We start from the raw sequence: 16,034 nt of genomic DNA on the forward strand, positions 1-16,034 counted from the left end.
GGGGGGCCGGGTTTTGAAGCCAAAAATAATGCATCCATCCATAAAAAAGTAATCCATATGACTCCAGGGGGTTAATAAAAGCCTTCTGAAGTGAAGCGATGCGTTTTTATAAGAAAAATATCCATATTTAAAACTTTATAAATTACTATAAACTATAAAATAACTAGCTTCCGTAAGATGAGCGTACGCAGAATGCCCAAGTCGATTTACGGCGGAAGAGTATCCTTTGACCTGACGCACAACATAATGACGAACGCAGAGGCACAGAGGATAGAGCAAAGCAAATCATTGATCACGGATTATAAATCTAAAACGACCATTTTTAAAGAGAAATGACAGAGGATTTCGATATAAGAGAAGAGGGGCTTCAGTTTGTTGCACAGCCCTATTTGTTTGAACCACGAGAGGCTTCTAAGCTTACAATACTCATACATCCTGTGTCATACATCGTGTCAGAGGATTACTCATTTGGCGCAAAACGACTTGCGCATTCTGTGTACGGTCATCTGCCGGAAGCTAGTTATTTGAATTTATAAAGTTTTAAATATGGATATTTTTATTACAAAAACACATCGCTTTGCTTCAGAAAGTCTTTATTAACCCCCTGGATTCATATGGATTACCCCCAATCACAACCATTATAAACCTTGGAGGACTAAGAATATTTTTAAATATATCTCTGATTGTGTTCGTCTGAAAGAAGGTAAACTCAGAGCATTATAAATCATTGGATAATATTCATTTTTGGGTGAACTATCCCTTTAAAATTACAACACACCAGTCCTGATTCACTGGTTTAGGGATGTCATTTATTATTTTTGTATAATCTACTTGATTTATACTTCCTCTGACAACTGATGCAAATTCAAATTGTGACAATCTCTTGTGCTTGCACATAATGGCTCATAACACACACATGCGTGCCCACACATGCTCACACATCACTTCCCTGCTCTTCTGCAATTCAGTGGGGCAAATGATCCAGGTATAATTTGACAAAAAAGAGTGTCACTTTTTCAGAAAGCAGAACTAGAGACAACTCCCCACCTTTAAACTCAGTGTACCAAAAAGTGTTATGTAGCAAAAATGAGTACACCCTCCTAAAAGTTACTAAATAAAATGAAATAAAAATTTTCTGGTGTAAGTTTAAGGCAATGTTTGATCAACAGGTAAGTATGTTGAACCAAAACATTTAAAAAGAAGTAATTTCTTGACAATTAAAAGTGTTATATAGCCCACTGAATCATTCTGGGACTTAATGCTGACAACAATGGAACCACTCGTCAAGAGACTTATTTCTTAGCACAAAAGAGGACAGTGGTACAAGAGAATTACCAAATCATTGTTTTAAGTGTGAAAATATAGCAAAAGTGACACAGATATTCAAAAACAATGGACTTGTGACAAGGCCCCTGAAATAATCAGGACTTCATTTTAAGCTTTCATTTAGTGATGAGGGATTATTTTTTTTTTGCAGGAGAAATACCATGTGATTGTCTGAGAGCCAGCAAAAGCTATGAAAACAGTGACTTATATCACAGATGCAGCCTGCAGAAATGACATGCATGGTTGTTGTTCTCACTGGAACTACCTACTGTAGCCAAAGTACAGTAAAGTCAGTTAGCCATTTCCAAAGCCCATATTTACAAAATATAGATTCTGGGAATCAATACTCTGGTGTCATGAGACCAAATCAATCATTTTGGATCTAACAGCATCCAAAATGTTCTGGTGTTGCTAGATGAGGAGTACAGTGAGAAGTGCCTGGTTCCCACAGTAAAGTTCAGTGGTTATATAGGGATGTATGAGTGCTGAAGGTGTAAGGGAGTTGTGCTTTATCAACACTGTGAATTCCCACACCACTGTGTAATTTAATACACAAACTTGAAACAGAAGATGTTACCCTTTCCTCATTCCCTGCATTGTTGGGCATTTTTTCAACATGACAATGAGGATATGCATTCTCCCAAGGTGAAAAACTTTCTGTGAACATGTATTGCACTCAATCTTAACACTGTTGAGCGCCTGTGGGGGATTCTGTAGAGACGAGCTGAGCAACACTCCCCATTAAAGATCAGGGCATTTAAGGAGCTCATCAATTTGTCATGAACTTGTAAACTTGTGCCAAGAAGGGTCAGAGCAGTATATTCAAAATTATGGAGGGCATACTAAGTACTAGAATATTATACATTTGTTGAATTACATCTAGGGTGTACTCATTTCTGCAATCCTTAGTTTAAACAAAATTGGCTAATTTACTTATTTTATGGCTATTAATGACATATATTTCTCAGTTTTTATTATGTATATGTTTAATACATTTTAGTTTCGCCATCTTTCCATGAATTGTATTAGTGTTCATAAAGAAAATACATCTTTTGTATTTGTTCAGAGGGGGTGTACTCATTTATGCTGTGCACTGTATATGCATCTTTACATCTCTGTATAGCTATTCATATTTAAAGGAATATTCCAGGTTCAATTGACAGCATTTGTAGAATGTTATTACCACAAAATATATATATTTCATTTTCCTTAAAAAAAGGATTTTAAAGCAGAAATGTGAAGATATTTATTTTATAAAAGCACTACATTAATTCTTCTAAAATAAAACTTCTGTATTATTTGAGTTGTAAAGTGTTCTTGTTCTTGTTATTTTTGCGATTGTTTTAGTGTTTATAGATGGCCCCATTCACTTACTTTTTGTAAAGTAAAGGAGAGTCCAAATTAATTTTGTGATAATAAACATTATGAAACAAGACTTTTTGACATTGAGGTGGACCTGGAATATTTATTTAAAATATATTAAAAACAAATTCATTATGGCCAAAACTTTAGTATGATAAAATGCCAACCAGACCTACACTACTGTTCAAAAGTTTGGGGTTTGGGGTCAGTTTTTTTACCAAGATTTTTTAATGTAATTCTCAAGGAGGCTGTATTTATTTGATCAGTAACATAAAACAGTAACATTGTGAAATATTAGTAAAATTTAGCTATTTTCTATTTTAATATATTTCCTATTTCTTTAATGGTAATTTCAGTAGCCATTACTCCAGTCTTCAGTGTCACTTCAGGAATCATTTTAATATTGCTGATTTGGTGCTCAGGAAAGATTATTCCACACATATTATCAGTGTGGAAAACAGTTGTGCTGTTTAATATTTTGTGGAAACAGTGATACATTTTTTTTTTTTTTTTAGAATTCTTTGATGAGTAGGAAGTTGAAAAGAACATTTATTTGAAATAGAGTTTTTGTAAATCTTGAACAGTAGTGTATTTAACAGTAGTGTATTTAACATGAAAAAAAGTCGGAGGCACACCTCTAAGTTGTAAGTACATGAATGCATATTCATACATAACACACAGCTGAAGGTTTTAGAATGGAAAACAGCTGGATTTGGCATTAAGAGACTTAAAGTGACACTCTTATCCAATGACTACGGTGTTCATACTGTATGTGTGCTGTGTATTCTGTGTGTCAGGGCCATTTATTGCTTTCTCCATCACTTCCTGTCTCTTTGAGAGGATTAGAGTTTCCAGGTTGACAAACACTGTGTATGAATGTGTGTCATTTCATCCGTCATGTATAAACTTCAATTAACAGGATTATCATGATAGGCCTTAATCTCAGCACTAGTCTCTGCTCTAAACAGATTACATTAGCTTTGGGAAAATCTGTGTCTTTGATGCAGTTTAGTTCCACAGTTATGAAACCTGTTTCAAATGCGGACACTGCTATTCAGATTCACTCGACTGATTCATCTGTGATCAAATATCCATACTGCAGAACATTAAAAACTGAATGCAGATAATTCCCTGAGCAAAGTCCCTCTGATTTCATTTGACATGCGTTATTATGACTCTAATCTGAGGATGGGGACATTTTGGAAGTGAATGTATATCCATTTGTCGAGTAAATTCAGATTCACTTGATTTGCTCTGCACTAATTATCCATAATCACTGATGGTTTGGGGTTGTAATGATACGTTGTGCAGCAGAGATGTGTGATGGGAGATCAGAGAGCGGCTTGTCAGAGTGGGAGAAGAGGCCACTTTATCTAATTGTGGTATTAAAGCAGAACTATCAATACAATCTGAATGACTGATCCTTTATACATAACCCCTAACAGCCCTCGGTGGTGAGCGCAGCCTCAATTTATTGTGCTGGATGTTAGGTCAGCGTTACATAGCAGCCGATTCATGGGAGCAGAAAGGAACGAGCCCTCTGTAAGAACCAAGCACGAGTAAGAACCATGTTTTATAATGAGAGCGAGGCACTACCTATACAGAGTTTGTGAGTTAAAGAGGCACGAAGGGACAAAAATTTAGGAGAGAAACAGTAAAAGAGACAGCAAGCCTAGGCTAGTGTGAGAAGAAGAGAAATGAAAGAGAGAATCCTTGTAAACAGCCCTGAGCGGCGATAAAATAAATCGTATTTCATGTTATTAGCATACTTGAAGGGTGGTGAGAGAGTGTTTGAGACAGTGAGAGAGAGAAATGCTGTTTTCTTGCTTTAGCACTGTACTGTTTAATGTTCTTTCTAAAAGCATATTGCAATGCAAATTTTAATTGATTCGTTTTAGCCAAGATCATCCTCTATTAAACAAACACTCTGCTAGAGAAGGATGCAGTGTTGGTAGATGGTAAAAGTGGAGGAGTCAAGGATGGACTGGGACTAAAATACACAAAACAACCTATTGCATGCATATAATACAAACTTGCCTTCTGTATTACAGTGTCCCCCAAAGGTTTTGAAACACCCAAGGCAAAGTAAGGTTTTGGACAACATTAGCATAAATCCTTATCATTTTGTAATGAGTTTTTATTTATAAGGGCCAACACAAATTATGAATAATATTTTATTCAATACAAAACATAATGAATACAGTACTAGAAAAGTACTAGAGCTATTTATAAATCATCTCTAAACTGTATGTTGTGTAGCCTACCAACATACAACCAGTTAGCTCCACTTGTCGAATTTGATTGGCTGAGTGGCATTTCAACAGTGCTGGTAAACAGTCCAACAGCAGTGGGACTTACTAAGTGACTCAACAGATTCGTTCAAGCACACAGATTCATTCAGTATTGAATCAAGTGGCTGTTTTTAAGAGTGAGTCATTGAATCATTCACTCAACCAAGTCATTCAAAAACACTGATACATGCTAATTCTGCTGTGGCTTTGGAATTTTCACTGACAGAGCATAAATATACAAAGCCCTCACATGACATGTGAAAAAAAAAAAAAAAAAAAAAAAAAGATATTGTGGTCACAAATAAAGAATTAATTCCCACAAATTATACATTATAAATTTGTGGCCATAATATCTTGCTTCCCTTCCACCCCCCCACCCCACATGTGGGACTTCATATAAATATACACAGTAACTGCCAATGTTCTGTGTAAATGATAAGTCACTCAATAATTAACTTCTTGTTTATTGAACTGTTGTTACTGTACGGTTGTGATTACCTACAGCTGATTCACATAAAAAGCAATCCATGTGATCAACAACACTGATGCCGGTGTAATATTACTTAAAGGTGTGCTGACCCTACAAAAAAGGAAACATGGTCCAAGATTAATCCATTAATCAGGCATCACAGCAGCTCAAGGGGCACGTCTCACAGTCATGTGTATTGCCATTATTTATAGGGTAAATAAGTACAGGTGTGAGGGAGTACACTTATAAAACTGTAAATATTTCTCATGCAAGCTCGAACTGTCATCATCAGTGTGTACATTTACATCAGCATCCTCCCTCTATGAAAATCCAAAGCATGTGTATCATATGAAGGCATCTCATAAGAAAAAATCCCATGTTTATTCTGGTCATTATTTCTGCAGTAAAAGGCAAAAACTGTACTCAGTCTATCCTAATCAAAATGAAAACCATCATTGCCTTTCTACAAGGATGATTGAATTACTTCAATGCAAAATAAGGATTTATGCTGAAGGTCTGTATCTAGTTGATATATAGAGATATTAATTTTCACTATATTTTGCATGTCTTAAAAAGCTGTTTTACATTTTAAAGACTATTGTGGATTAAACTGACATATATTTCCAAGTACAAGGGCAAGACATGATTTTATTCATTTTATTTTATTCATTGGTGGTTGACTGGATTGTGACAACTCACAAGTTAAATGGCCAGCTTAGAAAAGTCCCAGACCACCCTAGCTACTGCGGGTAACATAATGGCTTTATTCTGGTATACAGACTGTCATAATGAGGTGACTAAGACACAGCATGACTGAGAGTCATTTCAGATCGTTCTACATTCACTGTTGCTTGTGCATTCAGTTCTTTAAAATGAATTTGAGTCATGCTATTTCATTTTCAGCTATTTTCTATTAATATTTTCAGAAATAAAAATTTAGAAATATTTCTATTTAGAGCTATTTACACCATTGATGGCATAATAACATCACTTTCACAAACACTGTAAATTAGATGTTTCATGTTTCCATGTTTCATTTGAATGACATATTAATGCAGGTCACACAGAGATTTTACATTGTCAGCATTCTACAGCACCAACAGTCATTTTGAAAGAGAGAGAGAGAGAAAGAGCAAATGAAGAAAGTAGGAAAGAACTTGAGAACATTTAGAAGAGTTTGGTTATGATGAAGAAAGATTGTTCTTTCTCACTTAACCACCCCCTCCACACCACATGTATTATTCTATAAATACTTGTTAGATCTCTTCGATTTAGTAAACAGCATGATAAATACTTGTATAATTTTGTTATGTTAATATAAGTGGGATTACCATGTTTGGCCAAACACAAAGGAAATGTTCAGGCAATGTTGCACTCGCTATTTTTGCAATTCTGTTTGGTAGTGCAGAAATGGCACATTTCTGTTTATTGGCATTTTCACATTTCACAGGACATTTGTCAATTTCTCGATTTCTATTTCTGAAGCATCTCACTTAGAAGCCTCATTATGAATTCCTAATCATAACTAGATATTAAACATCTGATGTGTTCTCATTGGCTGATATTACAGGTACATTCAAGTCATGTATTTTACAAGATGAATGCACATGAACACTACCACAAAGTCATAATTACGAGTGGGGAAATTAATATTTTCTTTGAGCCCTGAGTTTCAGTGTGAGTTTTGTAATTATGATTTAACTTTAGCCTCTTTTCCACCGTCGGGCCGAACGGTTCTTAGAATGGTAAGGAATGGTTCCAGTTGTGTTTCCACTGGAGCCTGGTACGGCACGGCATGATTACAAACCTTTCTCAGCCCGGAATTCTCGGCACGGCTGTCTAACTGTGCTGAATCGTGCTGGTAGAATGTGTGAATGTCGGCACACAGGATTGGTCACTTGTCTGTTGCCTGGCCACCAGTTTCTCCATAGCTGGCTAAGCGCTCTATTTGAGCGACGTAAACACAAATTAATAATAATAATATTAATACTAATAATTAATAATAACCTGATCATCCTCCATAACGCGGTCATTATTTACCTCCAATATCATCAGTAAACCGTTGCGTTACCAAGGCAACAACTGATTCTTTTGTATTACATTCAAAAGAGCGGCCGTTATCAGCCCTACAGTGGAAAAAGAAACCGTAACCGTACCAGCTGGCCCGGATCGGCACGGAATGAAACGGTTAGGTTACACAATGAGAACTGTTCTGCCCAAAGGTGGAAAAGCGACTATCGATTTAGTTTACAGAACCTACATTAATTGAATAAACAAAAGCAAAAAAAAAAAAAAAAAAGCAAAAGCACACCTAATGTGTATGCTTTAATCATTTTGTAGAAGTTAAAAATTCTTGCTATATTTTTTGTAGAGATTGCTCTGACCAAAATTATTTGAATGCACACGATGTCATAATTATGAACTTCCCAGGTGGACTTGAACTCACCATATGTCAAAGCAATTTTGTGTTCAGTGTGGACAGACAAATTATTTGTTGAAAATCCGTTGCATTGCGCCTCCTATAATAAGGAAACGGTGTATGAAGCTCAAACAAGTAGGTCTTGATCTTAAGAATAAAGATTAAATTAAGTATAAGCAAAGACTATAGAATAACACAAGACGTGTCACTCGTATTGTTTTGAATAGGAGAAAATGCAACGCGCAATATGGCGGAATAAGTCCCGCCTTCTAAATAAGAGCCAATTGCTGACTGGTAAAGTCATCACGTCACTGCAGCAGTCGTTAGGAGCTCCGGTTTCCATAGAAACAGTCAGACGCGCGCCTCTGAAATGAGGCACAAGAGACGCACATTTAGGCCTGCGCATGCGCATTAGATTGATCCAGCCTAAAAAATACCATTTTTTGTCATGATTTGAGCATTTAGAAAAACAATTATGAGACAGTTGTTGTCAGATTTCATTGGTGATTACAAATATGAAATTTAATCGAAAGCTTGGCAAACAGCTTTGGAGAATTTGATATTTCCCCATTCAAAGAGATAGGAGCTGCACTTGCAGGCCCGAGGGGCAGTTCAAAGATGGCCGCCGAGTGAAATGACTTGTCTTAAAGGGACTTTGGTATAAACCAAAGAAACCACAAACCCAATTCATACAATTTAAAGGCCCACTGAAGTGCCTTGGAATGCAGTATTATTTAATGTGTTGACGTAATTTCAACCGAAACAGGAAGACAGGGTGGGACATATCGAACAGCTCCTCCCTAGCCAATAGCGTTTCATTTATATCACAGCTCGGCCAGAGCCGCTGTAAAACCTCAGTTTCCTTCTAATCTCTAACCACTTCTCCTCCTAATCTTCTCCATTTCACTTTAAAATACAGCATTCTGTGCAGAATTCAAATGGGTCTGATATGTTTTGTGGTCTGCGCCGACTCGCAGATATGATCCGCTCTGTGCTCTCATGTCTCTGGACTGGAGCAGACTGTGCGCTGCACGTGACATGTGAAACCAGACTTCATTCACCTCAATGGAAAGGATATTTACAGTCGTAATCGTTCCCTATCCCCTATATAGTGCACTATGTGCAAAACCATCATGCAGAAAATAGTAAATGTGTGAACAAGTGGCCTATTTCAGCAGCAGCTTCAGTGTCTATTTATAATGTAGGGGGACTTCAGATTCTAGAGAGCATTTGATTGGACAGAAGATCTGATGAGAAGCTGAAGTCTGCGGTGATGTCATGAAAATCCATATTAGAAGAAGTGAGAGACTGTAAGTTTTGAATGCTTATATCTCCTAAATGCAAATTTTGTCATTCGCAGTTATTCATAACCTTAAGGCTAACATATTCATACTAAAAGCTAAAAAAACTTACATTTTGATTTCAGGGGGACTTTAATAATGCTACACTAAAATGATTTATAATCTTTCTATGTCATATGCAATAACATGGTGGCCCAATTATTCTCTCTGATGAAGGTGAAATGATGTCCACATATGATGTCCACATATGACGTCCACATAAGTGGCTCCTCACAACAGGGTGTGAAAAAGAGTTGTGCTACTCCAGGATCTGTGACGATTCTCTCCTTCTCCATTTCTTGTTTTCACACTGATTAAAACAAGACCTTAAGGGGTCCAGAGCATTTTTTCCTCAGTGGTTTTGTGGGTGGGAGAGAGAAAGAGGACAGAGGAAAAACAGAAAACTATTATTTCTTTTCTCAAGCATGTAATTGTTCCTACATGTTCTGTGTACACAAGAGAAGGACCCTTCTCGCCTCCCTGTTGGCTTTAGGGGAACAGGAGACCTTCCTTATCTACTACTTGGGGTTCTGAAAGTAAATGGGATAGAAAAAGTGAGAGACAGCTGGAGAAAGTCAAAGCATACAGCGGAGAGGAGAGCAAGAAAGAGAGGGAGTGTGTGTCTGGATTGGAGACATATACACAGCTCAGTCAGAGCGGAGAGAATCTCCTCAGTCCCATCTGCTCTCTACACAGCTCTCATTACACTCACAGGCCCATCCATCAGCCCGCAGCCACACAACTCTGCCACAGCCCACATTAATGGAAAGAGGAAAGAGACGTGGTGAAAGTGAAAAGGAAAAAAGACAGGAAACAACTGAAAGAGAGAATGATAAAAAGGGGGAAGAGAAAGAGAAAAAAAATAACACATGCGTTTATAGGCTAAATCAGCCTGTGAAGAGAGTGATATAGTTGTTAATATTAAAGGGATAGTTCACCCAAAAATGAAAATTGTGTCATTTATTACTCACCCTCATGTCGTTCAAACCTGTAAGACTTTCGTTCATCTTCGGAACACAAATGAAGATCTTTTTGATGAAATCTGAGAGCTTTCTGTCCTTCCATAGACAGCTACACAACTGACACTTTGACACTTCAAAAAGTTCAATAAAAAGTTCAAAAAACTAATAAAACTAATAAAAAAAAATCATAAAACTAATCCATATGAATTGTTTAGTCCAAATTTTCTGAAGAGACTCAATCACTTTATATAATGAACAGATTGAATTTAGGCTTATATTCACTTGTAAACATTCATCAACTCACACATTAGTTGTGGTAAACAGAAGCTCAAGCATGTTCGCTTGACGTGCGAGAACCAGTGAGGTTCATTGTCCTGTGTAATGCAGCACGTTTGAGCTTCTGGAAGAGGTTTGTTCTTACGAGTTTGGAACGACATGTGGGTGAGTAATTAAAGGGTTAGTTCACCCCAAAATGAAAATTGTGTCATTAATTACTCACCCTCATGTCGTTCCACACCTGTAAGACTTTCGTTCATTTTCAGAACAAAAATGAAGATCTTTTTGATGACAGAATGCTGTCAGATTTCCTTCCATAGACTGCCTTTGCAACTACCATTTTGATGCTTCAAAAACTTCATAAAGAGATCGGAAAACTAATCCATATGAATCGAGTGGTTTAGTCCAAATTGTCTGAAGAGAATCGATTGCTTGTTATGAGGAACAGTTTTAATTTAGGCTTTTACTCGCATGTAAACATTGATCAGCGAACAAACCTATTCCGGAAGCTCAAACGTTTGAGCTTCCAGAAGAGGTTTGTTCTTGTGTGTTATTCAGGTTTGGTTGAGCTTCTGCTTATGTTCTCTGATCAATGTTTACATGCGAGTAAAAGCCTAAATTAAATATGTTCTCTTTTTAAATTAAATGATTCTCTTCAGAAAATTTTGACTAAACCACTTGATTCATATGGATTAGTTTTCCAATCTCTTTATGAAGTTTTTGAAGTGTCAAAGTGGTAGTTGCAAAGGCAGTCTAGGAAATCTGAAAGCATTCTGTCATCAAAAAGATCTTCATTTTTGTTCTGAAGATGAACAAAAGTCTTACGGGTGTGGAACGACATGCGGGTGAGTAATTAATGACAGAATTTTCATTTTGGAGTGAACTAACACTTTAATGAAAGAATTTTCATTTTTGGGTGAACTATCCCTTTAAGTACGTAACTATGTCACAGCATATAAACTCAAAACACACAAATGAAATGAGGGCAAAAATCAAGCCGGTCAATATAAAAGTGTCTGTGGCAGTCATATAATTTTCTGCTTAATGGCTGTCAATCTTTGAGCAATGTTTTGTGTCCAAACCCTTGACCTTTCAGTCATGTGGTGCATTCCATTAGAACAAATCACCTTAGCTGTGGATAAATGCCACTGTCATAAAACCACTGAGGCAGAGTAACAGTTAGATTTATGGGAACAAATCACTTCAAGAACAGCAGCAATGACGTGGAATCTCATATGCAGACACATTAGGACAAAATATCAAGTGTAATGGGAAAAATTCATGCTAGACCTTTTCACAGAACTACCTATACCTATATTTGGTGATTACATGTATGTATAAAGTCAGATTTTTATCTATGAAGTAATGCAGTTCTTCTCTGGAACTCAAAATATATATATATATATTTTTTGAAAATGAGTGTGTGTGTGTTTGTTTTTTCAATGAAAGTCAGTGGGGTCCAGTGTTATCGTGGATCCCGCTGACTTGCATTGTTTGGACAAAAGCAGTTCTTCAAAATATCTTCTTTTGTGTTCTGCAGAAGAAAGATAGTCGTTTGGAACATAATCAAGATAAGAAATTTCAATTTTTGGTGAACTATCCATTTTCAACTAAGTGTCCACTAAGAAAATGTCCAAATGTATTTGCATTATTTAAGCATTAAGCAGTAAGTTTGCATTTTTCATTTTAAACGTCTTTAATAGGATGTTTTGCTTTAAAATGTGCTTGTGCTATCTGTTTTTAAAATAAATGGTTTGCTATTCTGTTGTAATGCATTCGCATTCATACATTTTTATGTGTGACTTCAGTAAAATTTATAGTATCCAAATACTTTTTGAGCCCACCGTATACAGAAAGATTCAAAGTGTTCTAGATATATTGTATTATAACAAAATCTTAATGTGACTGTCATTCTACTTCAGTTTTCAGAGTTCCAGCTCAATTTTCTTCATCAGTAATTACTGCATTCAAAGTCTAAAAGGTGCAAGGAACTTGTCACTGCAGGTTGTCATTTTTGCACCACTAAGGCAGCACCTAGACTTACACTTACACTAACACTAATTACAGTGTGGGTGCAGGTTTTTTTCACAGTGTAGTATTATATTGAGCAAATCTGTGCAATAAACAGTCAACATACATTCAGCCTTAGAAACAGCATACACAAAGTGGAGTCCCTACCTGCTCTGGGCCCTGAAAACAGATCCGACACAACGGAGTCCTGACTCCACTGTCAGTACAGCTATTCAGAGATAACCTCTCGTCCAGCTTCTCCTTAGAGCAATCCTCAGATGAGCTGCAACAGTCCAGCGTACTCGGCGGATCCACCGCGGTATGTGTCCAGTCTTCGGGCCCTCGTGTGTCCAAAGCCTCACCTGTTACCGGCTGATAATGTCCGTTGGCTAAAGAGTGGCTCTCCGTGGCGCTGCTCGTCGCATTGCCCTCCGCGTTTAGTTCGTTCATGGGTGTGAAGGCAGGTGGCGATGCCGACGGTGCCGGTGGCCTGAGTAGGAAAACCTTCAGGTCACTGAACAAGACGCAACAGCGGCCTTTCTGCTTGCCCTGGCGGCGCAGCATCGGTCTGCGACTCAACAATCCCCAACACCATACAATGACACCGATAGCCAACAACATGTGCCCGTCTTATGAATAATGGAAAGGCGGTCTATGTTTTTAAACGGCTTATAAAGCTAAGGCTATCTGTTACTGGACTCCAGCAGGTCACATAACAGAACTTACTGTTTGGTTTCCAACGAGGAAGAAACACCTGTGCAGCCTGTTCAGTCTCGTGAGCAACACCGCTTTCTACTCACCCTCACCCCAAGTGACCGTTTGGACATAGAGAATGTGTTTATTTTCAACAGTTATTCTGAGAGCTACATCAGATGCACCAACGAGCGATTCCTCGCGCTAGCGTTCCACTGAGAAGCTGACGATTGTACGCACATGTAATAGTAGCTGTCAAAAGTGGTAACGTGCAGTTGTTACCTTAAGGAGATGTTTAATAAACCTCTTGGTAACCTAATGTTGATTCAGACATATTAAATGATCTTTTACTTGGATAAAACCAATTCATGAAGATGTTACCACGTAAAGCACATTTTAGGTTACCTGACAAAACAGTTTAGTGGGATTTTAGAGCTGTTACCTACAACAAATGGCCTTATATCCACAGAGACTCGAACATTTTTACATGAACCCGCGGACATGTAGACCGATTTGAATGGAAAAATGTCGGGGATTCCCGCGAACAGCCTCTGACAAAGAGCTCCTGAGGTAGTGGCATGTATTCATCAAAGGGGGAAAACAGAAATGCAGGATATTCGTCAGCAGAGCCAAACAAATGGCAGCCTTGGTTTTCCTTATAATTAAACAACTAGAAGTCTACGATACACACACACAGTGGACCAGCCATGCAATATCAATTTCTGTTCTACAATTCATATTTTCCACGATCATTAACCATCTACCAAAAGCGATGCGAATAGCTGACTACCGTGAAATTGTGTTAATGTGAACGCAAAGTGTCTTGCGTAAAACGGAATCCAGCCACAAATCTTTCCAATTAGCCAGCGAATTGTCCTTGACGTTCATCTCATGTTTCAGGACCGACCGTTTACAAATGCATCCCGCACAAGTCGCTTTCTGAAATATATAAGATGCCCAACGTCTTGTTAGTACAGGCAGCCTATCTCCTTAAACACCCAGCCCTTGTTGCAGAAATCCCAAGGCAGTTTCGATCACTGTCCCGTGTAATGTCAGACATGTCTCTCGAAAATCAGTCCTGAAAAGAAGCAGATTCGCTGTCGACGAAGAGGAAATGTTTTTGCCATCCACAGTCCGTCGTTTTTTTGTCACATCTAGTGCCTTTCCTTTTAATCAAAATACTGAAGTGGCTCCTGCGTGGTAATCCAAAGCGTTGCGGTTCATGCGACGATAGGCGTTGTGCAGTTCTAACACGAGTTGTTTATGATGATTATCAGTAAAGCCGGAGGATGCTCGCTCTCGCTGCGGTTTCAGCACCATGTTGCCTGGGACAGCTCCCAGGCGCGGGCCCGTCTCTCTTCGAGAGTGTGATGCGAGCAAAAAGAGCGAGCTCACGGCCAACAAAACCAATTTAATCACGTACTTACAGTTTGCGCTGCGTAATAAATGAAGACATTACTCTCATCCATTGGGATTCAAGTAGGTTTCGAAATGAGAAGTTTTCCTAATGCGAACGTGTAGTCTGCATTCCTCGTCTATCCTACGAGCCACAAACGGATTTGGTTTCAGTCCTCATGTGAGACCTGCTCACAAGCACATGTTTCTAGGTCAGTGTTACCAGTGTTCCTCTCGTCGCCTCCTCTGAGACAATGAACCCGCTGAACTCAACCAGAAGATATCAAGTAGCCTAAACGTTGTGCAGACATTTCCTGAACTTTAAGTCCAGCTGCAATTACATTATGACATTTTCCAGCATAAAGCCGCTGTAGGAGATGACAGGAATCAGTCTTTGGAATGATCTGGTCTGATTGCACTGTGAAAAAGACTGTTAAACTTACAGTAAAAAACTGGCGGCTGTGGTTGTCAGAACATAAAATAGTGTGGATGTTAGAAGCATTAGATGACATTATGATGACTGTATATTTTACAGTCACAACCTGTTTATGCCATTAAATTACATCATGTTAATTTACCAACCTATATATGTGAGCTATTAAATTCTGTTTGCTACTATAAAATGCACTGATAATAATACAGGTGGTGTAACAGATGGTCACATGATGACTTAAAGTTCATTAAAATTTGCCTTTCCAGCAGCTGTGATAACATAAAGACACTGTTTTCCACAGAACACTCTTTTTCCATTAAAATTACTCAGATTTTTTACAGTTCACTGAAAAAGTTTTGTCAGATAACCTAAAGTGTAATTCATGAGGTAACATCTAAATTAACTCGTTTCAAAAATATGATTAAAGGGCACTAAAACAACCTGAATACATTAATGTAATTTTAAGGGTGAAATAAGAAATAGTTCTGGTAACAATTGCTTATTTTCACCTGCTAGAGTCATTGACAGAAAATCTGTATTGAATATTATACTGACCAAATGACAAAATAAACACTCTATAGCTAGGTGAATTCTACTTATCAAGGAAGCAAAAAATATAGATTTTTCCTGTTGGGCAAAAACTGCCCAGTGGAGGGGAGTATAAAAATCCTCTACAAGTGAAGCTGAAAGAATTAAGGGAAATACACAGAATAGATTGAGACATTTGTCTTGCTGAAACACTAACCATCCCTGGCAGACTGGCCTGTATCTTTCACTGGCTGTGAGCCATTTCACCCATGATGTGAAGGAGAAATTCAACTTGGAAAGATCTCAGCATTTCTGCTGGATGAGCAGAGAAGTTCCTATTACTCATTATGCTCAAAAAGACAAAACATACATTTGTTATTTAAACATTTGTGGGAAATGCTGTTTTATTAACAAAGTTTGGGAGGAACACAAATGGTCTATCTGATCAGTGCGAGAGGAGGCAATATATATATATATATATATATATATATATATATATATATATATATATTGCGTTTATACAACAGTTC

General features: G+C 37.7%; 1 protein-coding gene across 1 annotated transcript in view; it reads right to left on the reverse strand.

Annotated features, from left to right (window-relative positions):
• Positions 1-14,839, reverse strand: part of marchf4a (membrane-associated ring finger (C3HC4) 4a) — a 51,724-nt gene extending 36,885 nt beyond the window's left edge. Inside the window, exon 1 of the mRNA XM_051887870.1 lies at positions 12,624-14,839. Within this exon, the coding sequence (XP_051743830.1) occupies positions 12,624-13,076 (453 nt within the window). The 5' untranslated portion in view covers positions 13,077-14,839. The remainder of the gene's footprint in view (positions 1-12,623) is intronic.
• Between the last annotated feature and the right edge of the window lie 1,195 nt (positions 14,840-16,034).

The sequence above is a fragment of the Ctenopharyngodon idella genome, chromosome 1 (genome assembly GCF_019924925.1).
Source record: "Ctenopharyngodon idella isolate HZGC_01 chromosome 1, HZGC01, whole genome shotgun sequence".
In the NCBI taxonomy this organism is placed as follows: domain Eukaryota; kingdom Metazoa; phylum Chordata; class Actinopteri; order Cypriniformes; family Xenocyprididae; genus Ctenopharyngodon; species Ctenopharyngodon idella.